Source organism: Siphateles boraxobius, unplaced genomic scaffold (assembly GCF_051911475.1).
Source record: "Siphateles boraxobius isolate OS27281-9 unplaced genomic scaffold, OSU_SipBor_1 30, whole genome shotgun sequence".
NCBI classification, from domain to species: domain Eukaryota; kingdom Metazoa; phylum Chordata; class Actinopteri; order Cypriniformes; family Leuciscidae; genus Siphateles; species Siphateles boraxobius.
In genome coordinates, this window is record NW_027508920.1 from 16,879,827 (window position 1) to 16,890,000 (window position 10,174).

General features: G+C 41.4%; 2 protein-coding genes across 4 annotated transcripts in view; both read right to left on the reverse strand.

Moving 5' to 3' along the window:
- The window catches only part of LOC143757334 (uncharacterized), a 252,183-nt gene that overhangs the window by 1,517 nt on the left and 240,492 nt on the right, over positions 1-10,174 (reverse strand). The window lies entirely within an intron of this gene.
- bcl9l (bcl9 like) overlaps positions 38-10,174 on the reverse strand; it is a 56,885-nt gene continuing 46,748 nt past the window's right edge. Inside the window, exons 4-9 of one of the 3 annotated variants that reach the window (XM_077248356.1) lie at positions 9,872-9,994; positions 5,852-6,026; positions 5,469-5,553; positions 2,670-5,082; positions 1,910-2,167; positions 38-1,769 (exon numbers count right to left, since the gene is read on the reverse strand). In XM_077248356.1, the coding sequence (XP_077104471.1) occupies positions 544-1,769; positions 1,910-2,167; positions 2,670-5,082; positions 5,469-5,553; positions 5,852-6,026; positions 9,872-9,994 (4,280 nt within the window). In that variant the 3' untranslated portion in view covers positions 38-543. Of the gene's footprint in view, positions 1,770-1,909; positions 2,168-2,669; positions 5,083-5,468; positions 5,554-5,851; positions 6,027-9,871; positions 9,998-10,174 lie in introns of all 3 variants that reach the window. The other 2 variants (XM_077248355.1, XM_077248357.1) reach the window with 2 other exon arrangements.

Below are 10,174 nucleotides of genomic sequence, written 5' to 3' on the forward strand. Positions count from 1 at the left end.
CACATCAAAGAAGGCAAACAGAAAGTAGCTGAACAGGTTTTCTTTTTCATATTTGTTATTAGATTTCTAATAAAACACAGTATACAGAACAGTTGCAAACAAGCACAAATTGCATCTTATATACAGCAACTATATATATATACACACATATATATATATATATATATATATATATATATATATATAGATATATATATAGATATTTATATATTACCTTTCACAACAGTTTGGTAGCCAGAATGTAATTAGAACATAGAAACCCAGAGGCTTTTTTCCTTTAACCTTTGCAATCAAACACACTGATCTCAAATATACATATTTTACAAATATCTTAAAAAATGGCTTCAGATTTTACTTAACTGTAATGATAACCCTTAACAGTTTAATTTTCTCCCAATGTTATCTTCAGCATCAAGAGATTGTTACTTAAACCAATGTTTTTAGCATTCTATTCCCACAGTTAGTCAATGGCAATAAAAGCACATCCAAATGAGAAATAGACATTAAGAAACAAGGTTTTTACAGTATTACAGATAAGATAGTTTAAAAGGGCATGTTGGCCATACTCCCAGGCACATAGCCCAATGGGCTGTCCAGTGACATGCTCCGTTGTCTTAGACTCTGGGGGCCCATCATGCCAGACTGTGAATGTGGAGGTCCCATCATAGGTCCTTGAGGGGACATGAGGGCACCCTGCTGGCCAAAGTGCTCCCCAGGGAGAGCCATGCCCCGTTGCTTAGCCTGCATCATCATCAGATTCTGCTGGGCCATAAGATTATGAGGGTGCTGCTGTGGAGACAGCATGCCACGGGGAGGGTGGGACGGGTGTTGTAAGAGGTTATTGGCCATCATGGCCTGCTGTTGCTGATGGTGGTGTTGTTGCTGAAGCTGCTGTTGTGGAGACATGCCTGTCCTGCCCATCATGTGCCCTGGATGGCATATGGGCCCCATCCCACCTCCTGATCCCATGCCCCTGGAGCCAATCTGAGGCATGCCCATACCTGGGCGCATTCCACAATGTGAGTGTGAAGGGTGTAGGGGCAACTGTTGCTCAGCCATCATATTCTGTAGGTTAGCAATATGGGGGTTAGAGGAGGGGATGTTGCTATGGGGAGGTCCGGATGAGGAGAGCTGTTTGAGCAGTTGAGCAGAAGAACCCTGTGGAGGCGGTTGGCCCTGGTGAGGATTTTGCTGCGGATGGGACATGGCTTCACTCTTGGGGAAGTACTGTAGGGTGCTGCTGGGCTTGTCCGCAGGAATGATACGGGAAAGATCAAACTCAGGAATGCCTGTATGTGAGGGCCTGATGACCTCACTTAGGTCTGGACCATCACCAATGGACATTGATGTAAAAGTGTCTTGTTGGTGAGGAGGCCGCTGGTGAGACATGCCTTTACTTAGAAGATGCATCTGTTGGGGTGGTAAGACCTCATCAGGACGCTGGGGGTACTGCTGCCCCATACCACCAATAGGGGAGTGAAGGGGTCCCTGCATACGAGGGAATCCTCCGATCTGGTTTTGGGGGTGCATTGGGGAAACATTACAGGGCCCTATTCCATCTGGAGGTCCGCCTCCCATTATTGCTGAGGTCATTCCTGGTATTCCCATAGGGTTAGGGGATGGGAGCATAGGTCCTGTGGGATCATGGGATAGCTGCGGGCCTCCTTGGAGAACCATTCCCATTGGACTTTGCGGACCACTGTGAGGTCCCATTGAACCCTGCGAGGAGAGGAGCATCTGTGTAGACTGGTGATTTCCCATGTTGCCTACTAAAAAAAGATAACATGTGATGATTTAAATGAATAACTTATCTAATAAAGAAAGAAAATCAAACGTTTACTATAGTTTAATTTCCATGATGCATCGAGTTCTGGATTCTAAAACAGGTGATCAAATGTAAAATCTGTACCTGACATGTTGATTCCAGGTAGGAGGGGTCTATCGGGTAGCATCTCATCATCTGATGTAGCAATTGTTTTGATGGCGTCATGGTAGAGCGGAGTGGAGCTAGGCATGGCATACTTTGACATTTGAGACATTATAAGGGATAGAGGATTCTGGGAGGGAGGGGCATCTGGTGAGGATGTGAAAGGCATGCTAGGATTGATAGAGTTGGTAGGCTGACTGATGGGGGTTGAGTTGGAACTCCTAGGTGGCAGGGACATACCTAATATAAACAAACAAAGACATGTAAATCATGTAAAAAAACATAAATATACACAAAATTAGTTTTCATATTTCTATGAATGAACAAAGACAATAGATGTCCGCACACTGAAATTGCAGCTCCAAAGAGTTTTACCAAACAGTGCAAATTTTAAAGTGTGTATTTTTTTATTTCTAGATGTTATTTTTGTCACATGTGTGTGTCTAATCAATAGTCACATGACTCTATGTGTGTTTCCAATCTTTGTTATCGCCTGTGCTTATGAAGAATTGAGTCTCACTCCACAATGGTATTGTGCCTGATGAAGATTTGACTGGTTGAAAAATTGCACTGTTTGGTAAATAAACTCTTTGGAGCACCAATTTCAGTGTGTGGACATCTATTTTCTTTGTTAATTCATTGCTGTTGTTTTGTCCTGGACCTGAGCCCAATTTGGTTTTGGTTTTTGATGTGCACACATTTTTTTATAATTTTGATTCATATTTCTAAGAAAATGTTTTACCTGTATCAGTGGAGCTGCTCCCTCCATTGCCTGCGACCTTGACACTAGGAGGCCCTCCAGGGCTAGGCATAGCAGTCTTGGGTGAGGCAGTCCAGCCAGGTGAAGCAACAGGCATGGTTGGAGATTTAAGGTGTCCAGGGGAGCCAGATGGTGAGCGAAGACCAAGAGAAGGGCCTATTACCTGGGGGGACTTGATAGAGGTGGAAGAGGGTGTTCCAGCCACAGAGGCTGCTGGTAGAGGAGGGTGAGATGGACCACTCTGTGGTAACTGGCTGGGTGATTTCAGGCCTGCTGCAGAAGGTGAAGGCATGAGGGGTGATGGCTCCTGGCTAAGAGAAGGCGATTTAAGCTGGTGAGATGGCGGTATAGCTGGGGAACCCATTGGGTTAACACTAATGGGCAGGTCAGGAGGGTGTCGGGCACCAAGGTCTGTACCTCTTGTGCCAGAGTTTATGGGAATGTGACTAAGTCTTGAGGTGCTGCTCATGTGTGGAGGACCTGGCTGGTCTGGTCCAAACATATCAGAGCATGGTTGCTGCATGTATAAGCCATCACCTTGACTACCAGGAAAGGAGCTCTGATTGGGGAATTGAAGAGGTCCATCTTGCCCAGGGATCATTCCTTTGTTAGAACTACCCCGGCCATTCTGTGAAGCCCTAATGCGTGAAATGTCTTCAGGGTTCAACATCTCTCCAAGCTGTCCACCAATTCCAGGACCTCCCCTCAGCTTCTGAGCCAACAACTGCTGCTGCTGTGGATTCATATTCATGCCCATATTTATATTGAGGTTACCTCCTAAAGGAGAGTCAACTATGTCTCTCATTGTGGGGCCACCATCACTGCCTACTCCACCAATAGGAGAGCCCATTATCGTCCGAGAACCAGGAAAGTCCATTGGATCACCACGGGAGGGTGGGCCTCCTGCCATTCCAGGATTGGGGAAGCCTGGTCCCCCAGAGTTATCTATCATCCTAGGGCCTCCAAGCCCTGCCTGCTGCTGTCTGGATATTTGCTGCATGTCTAATCTATGGAGTCTACGGAACATCTCTTCCCGTGTCATAGGGCGATCCAGATCACCTTGAAAGTGCTGGTGAGGTCCCCCGGGACCCCCTGGGGGATAGCACCCATGAAATGGGCCTCCACCACCCATGTTTGGAGGCATTTCCTCTAACCAACCCATGCCTGGCCTTGGAGGTCTCTGAGGCCCTAACCCCTCGATACCTAGAACTCCTCCAGGGCTTTCTGTGTAAACCCCCCCACCTGAAGGACCTCGCATCTGTCCAAGAAACCTTGGCCCTCGAGGACCTTCCTGATGCATGTCCATTATTCGTGAATTCCCTCCTATTCCGCCCCCTACCATTGGCCCTGGGCCCCACTGTTGATCAACAGGTTTACTGTGGTATGGTGGTGGGGGGCCCCTCATTAGCATTGGAGGTCCCCCAGGCATGCCCATTTCTTGGATCATGCGGAAATGCTGGGGATGTTGGTGGGGGTTTATCTCATGTTGCCGCCTTTTCTCCTGGTAGTACTCTTCTTGTAGCTTCCTCCAAGCTAGCTGCTCTGGTGTTACACCCTCATGCCCAAGAAGGGGGCCCATGTCTAACCCTGAGGGTGAGGAGAGATGGTGGGAATGTGGTGGCATACTATGGTGTGGGCCCATCAGTGAATCATCCAATCCAGGCCCACCAAGATTTTGTGTCTGTGAGATGATGGACTGTAATGGCTCCTCATACTTTTTCATTACACTGACATGGGGCATACTAGCATTGTTGCTATGGCAAACACCAGCATTCCCTCCACCATTCTCACCATCTTCTAAACCTCTACCCCCATCATTACTATTATTGTTGTTGACATTAGTGCCATTAGGATTGCCATTAGGACCTCTTGGTTCTTCATGGCCAGCACCGGCTCCACTACGGAGAAGCAACCTCTCAATGTCTCGAAGAGTCTGCAAAGAGCGTTCACGATGTTCCAGCTGCTCCTTTGAGAGGCCATCTGTGTTTCCTGGTCCTCCACGTTGGGCCAGTTCACTCTGACGGAGTACAGATAAAGGAGAGGGACTTGAGGAAGGAGACACACCTGCACCATGGTGGGGAATTGTACCTGATCTGTCCACTCCTTCTGTTCCTGAAACCCCTGTAGACAGTGGACCTGAACTTCCTGGGCCCAGTGAATGAACTGCAGAGCGGCTGTTGCTGCTTGATGTTCCTCCTCCTCTGTGGGTTTGGGCTGGCTCACTGTCTGGATGGCCTGTGGAAGAAGGAGTGCTGGTGCCAGGAAGGTGTCCTCCCACAACTCCACCAACGGAAGCTGGCCGGGGTGTACCACTTCGGGATTTGGGTGTGCCAATGGGTGGACTGTGACTAGAGCCGATTTCTGTTAGGTTGTTGAGTTTTCCAACACCGGTAGACTGCTCACGAAAAAAAAGAAAAAAGAAACAGGATAAGAAAGAAGGGCAGAGGTGGGGGTGCTGTTAATGCCATCATTAGTCTCAGCTCAATACATCACAAAAGACTTCAACTCTACTGTTTCTCATCAAACCAGAAACAGGAACAAAGATGAGCATTGTGATTTAAATAGCCATTTAAACAAATACAATGTCTCTTGCCATGCAGCACCTGCAAGTGTAGATTTTATGATTCATTTTTTCCACGGTACTTTGCATTTTAAGAACATATACATATGGATCATGATAACAGACATAAACAAACCCATATACCCTAATTATTTATAATCTAACATAACAAAAATATGCAGTCATGTATGTACACTATATGTCTATATAAAAAGACAGACCTGGTCCAGCTTAGTACGAGGGACATTCTGCTGATGATACAAGAGGATAGAGTCTGTATGGCCATGCATCACTGCTTCTGCAGCACTGCGGAAAAATAAAATAGTTTGTTGAACAACAAAATAATTGTTTCCTATTGTTTCATAGTTTTCTATTCAGTCATGTTACAATTGCATGTAAAAGCACACTCCTACATCCGTCACAAAAGTCTGGTGGAAAATTGTCTGCTACGTTATTACGTGCATATAAGCTCCTTTATTGTGTTTTTCTCAAACATTTCCGGCTTAAACATGGCAATATATGGTAAATATCCCATTTGTTCTTTTAAAAACCAGACTGTCAAGGTGCAGGGTCTATTAGGACAGAAAAAAGCAGTCATACTGACCTGTTGGCTAGGCTGGTGGTGAAGACATACACTACTTGCTGAGGGGGTCGAGGATGCAGATCTGTGCGAATACTGGGTCCATGGCCAGAACCTAATCCTGGACCTCCTGGATCACTAACATGGCCTGTGGCCGATGAAACAGAGTGGCCCTGACTGGGACACATAACATGCTCACCTGGCAAGTGTTGAAAAAGAAAGAGAAGGATAGAAGAAAGATAAAAAAAATAAAGGTGTATGAGTGAAAAAATATTTGTAATGACAATTGATCTTGTTACATAAGTATTTAAACATTTTACATAGGTCACCTGATGTAAAATGCCAGTTTTATCGACAAAAATGTCACATTACAAACAATGATAGCAGTCATTCATATAACAAATAATTAACTCAGCAAACAAACTGAGTCACTTGTAAATGTCCGTGCCCAACCATCTTTTCAAGAGAAGGTAAGCAGCAATAATAATTCTCATTTATGAAATAAATAATAATAAATAAATAATAATTCATATTTAAATATTAATAATAAATAAAGATAAAAATTATCAGAATATTGTCTGATACAAGTGATTTTGTAGTTTTTGTAGCACTCATTTTTATCGTTAAAAAAATAAAGATTATAGCTCTGGCTGTTAGTGTTTAGGTGAAAACATGATGCTTGTGATTGCTAATTGTTACACAATCTGAAAAGCTTCAGACTCAATGGTTTACTATATCAGCATCTTGTATGCATTACCATTCATAGAGTCTACTTTTACAAAAAAGCTCAGTGGAGGAGGTGCCATTATGGCATCAGTATGCGATTGTATCAGATGATAATACATGGTAACACAGTACTGAATGATTACCATATTAATACTATAGATTTCTTAATTCTTAACATAAATTATAACCCTTTCCAAAAAATGTTTGCAAATATAAAGATGTCAATCCAAACATAGATGTTTGTTTACTACAAAAAATAAAAACATATTCCAGAAAACCACAAGGAGGAGCTAAATCCCACAGAAAAATTCCCAGAGCTTCAGTTCCATTATGAACGTCTGACAGCAAAGCATTTACGTCATGAATTTATGTGGGCAGATATTAAACACTGAAGATTTGTACAAAATAGGCCATGTTCTGTCACATGAATGTCACATGAAATTAATGGAAATCTAGTGGTAAATTTGTGAATAGAAGTTACAGCACACAAAATATTAGGAAACTTCGATTCATCCTAATGTCTTTCAAATTCTGATATGACTCAGGCAAGGTCAAGGTTACAGAGCTGGACATTTTTCTTAAAAGGGTAAAACTGAGTATGTTAGTGGTGTTATGTTGCCCTTGTGCAGGTAATGTTACACGACACACCTTCAGTCACGTGTCTATACACAGATAAGGGAAGCTGAGCTTACTTCACAAGAGGGGACAATAGCTCTGAAAGCCCAATATCATACCTTGCATGCTATTAAATGGCAAGTTCACATTATAATGTCAACATTACAATTTTAATTTATATTATTTAATTTGCTTTGCCAGATACAAATGGCATTATAAGATGTGGTTGATAAATGTCTTAAAAACCATACTAAATTGAATTGAATAACTTTATTGTCATTGTATAATAGTATACCACAAAATTAAAAACACATCCTACAAATACATACTAGTTTATTAATAGTTTAATTTAATCTAAAAACAACTTTGGAAAGGTGGGTAAACTCAATGGTGTAAAAAATATAATATATAAAAGCACATTAGGAGTTTGTTGTCATTTGAATAACTATATACCAATTGTGGCAGTCATGACAGAATTTTTAAGAGACATTTCACCCAAAAATTTTAATTCTGTCATCATTTACTCCTGATGTTGCTCCAAAACGAAAAAAAGGAAATTTAGGCATTAAGTTTCACAGTCTCCCCCCAGCAGTTATAATGCATGATATGATGTATTATAACTGCTGGTTACACTTTATTTTAAGGGTGTCCTTGTTCCATTTTAATTATACATTTAAGTACTGAGTAATATTAATTAATATCATCTACTTACTATGGGTTTAGTGTTAGTTGCATGTAATTATGCATAATGTGTAACAAAAACACGAAAATAGAGTGTTACCACAACTTTATTTCCCCTTTTGGTATGTCCATTTTTAGTTTGTTTTTAATTCTGTTTTTAGTTCTCTTTCTCAGCTCTACTCTGCACAGAATAGCAGGTAGCATAGGGTACACACACACGACACACACACACACACACACACACACACACACACACACACACACACACACACACACACACACACACACACACACACACACACACACACACACACACACACACACACACACACACACACGTAGTGTTTCCATGTTTTATGGGGACTTTCCATAGACATAATGATTTTTATACTGTACAAACTGTATATTCTATTCCCTTACACTAACCCTACCCCTAAACCTACCCATCACAGAAAACTTTCTGCATTTTTACATTTTCAAAAAACATCATTTAGTATGATTTATAAGCTGTTTTCCTCATGGGGACCAACAATTTTTTGTCCCCACACAAACAAGGATTTCAGATATTGCCATCCTTATGTCTTATGTCCTTATGCCTAGGTAGGGTTTACCAGCCCACCCACCCACACACACACACAAAGGCTTGTGGTCACCAACTGACAGATGCACAGCCATGCTCGCAGACACAAACACACAGCTTAATGTGAGGTGTTTCAGTGGAAAAGGAATGACTGTTTTAACATCTGACAGGTGGCCAAGATCTAAATGATGTGTATTTTTAATAAAAAGTAGTCATGCAATTATTCTTGTGCAATACATATATATATTCAGTACCGGTCAGAAGTTTTTAATGTTTTTGAAAGAAGTCTCAAATGCTCATCAAGCCTGCATTGATTTGATCAAAATCTAGAAAAAAATATGGGCTTCCTGTAATAGCTGTAAAAAAAATTCATCAGCCATTACTCCAGTCTTCAGTGTCACATGATCCTTCAGAAATCATTCTTATATGCTGATTTGTTGCTCCGTTATTACCAATGTTGGAAACAGTTGTGCTGCTTAATATTTGTTGGAACCTGTGATACATTTTTCAGGATGCATTGATGAATAAAAAGTTGTATTACATGTATTATTTAAATATAAGTACAATGTAAAACATCTATGTGCAAGTGTGCATAATTAGTGCATTGTATCAAATCATTAAAGGGATAGTTTATACCCAAAAATGAAAATTCTGTCATCGTTTACTCACCCTCATGTCGTTTCAAACCTAAAATACTTTGTTCGTCTCCGGAACACAAATGAAGATATTTTTCTTATTTCTGTCCCTTCCATTGACAGTCCACGCAACTACCACTTTGACGCTTCAAAAAGTTCATAAAGAGATCTATGATAGTTGCATGGACAGAAATCTCTCAGATTTCATTAAAAATATCTTCATTTGTGTTGCAAAGATGACAACACGTGACAATACACGTATTCAAAAAATAAAATAAAAATCTTAAGGGTTTGGAGCGAAATGAGGGAGAGTAAATGATGAACAGAATTTTCATTTTTGGGTGAACTATCCGTTTAATTTAAATGTTAGTACATAGTAGTTAAAGACACTTAATATAAAGTCAGACCAAAAACTTTGCTAATGTTAATGTTACATTATGCTACAAAATGTAAATAACTGTAGAAATGCATCATCACAGTCTGTGAAAAGGGCCCATTTTCGTTCTAAATAAACAACATTGACTTCATTATTGTAATTTTTTTCTTCCAAATTCCGATATGCATATGTGAGCTGAATTACAAAATTTAGCCTTTTCCCCCCACTGAATCAACAGGACTGTATGCTTTTATGACAACAACATCAACCAGACGTTTGTATAAACAGTCTACAGGACGAAACATCCATTAAGGTTTATAAGACAGTGTTTATGTACAGGTAGAGCCTGGCAGTACTGTGTGTGTGTGTGTGTGTGTGTGTGTGTGTGTGTGTGTGTGTGTGTGTGTGTGTGTGTGTGTGTGTGTACTCACGGTGTGTGGCAGAAAGCGGTTTCTCATCCTCTTCCTCAGTTTCGGCCCCTGAACACCATTCATCACCACTGTACGGTTGCTTTCTCTCCAGCACACACCGGCGTTTGCTGCGCATCACGCCCTCTACTGGACACCATTGAGAAAACACATAAGGCACAACAACATAAACATACTTCAAATAAACAATTGCACATGTTTATATATGACAATACGGTTTCTATCCAAACTGCTAAAAGCAAACACCCACAGACTGCCTCAAAAAGCACATTTAAAGTGATAGTACTCCAGACACAAAGCACTCCA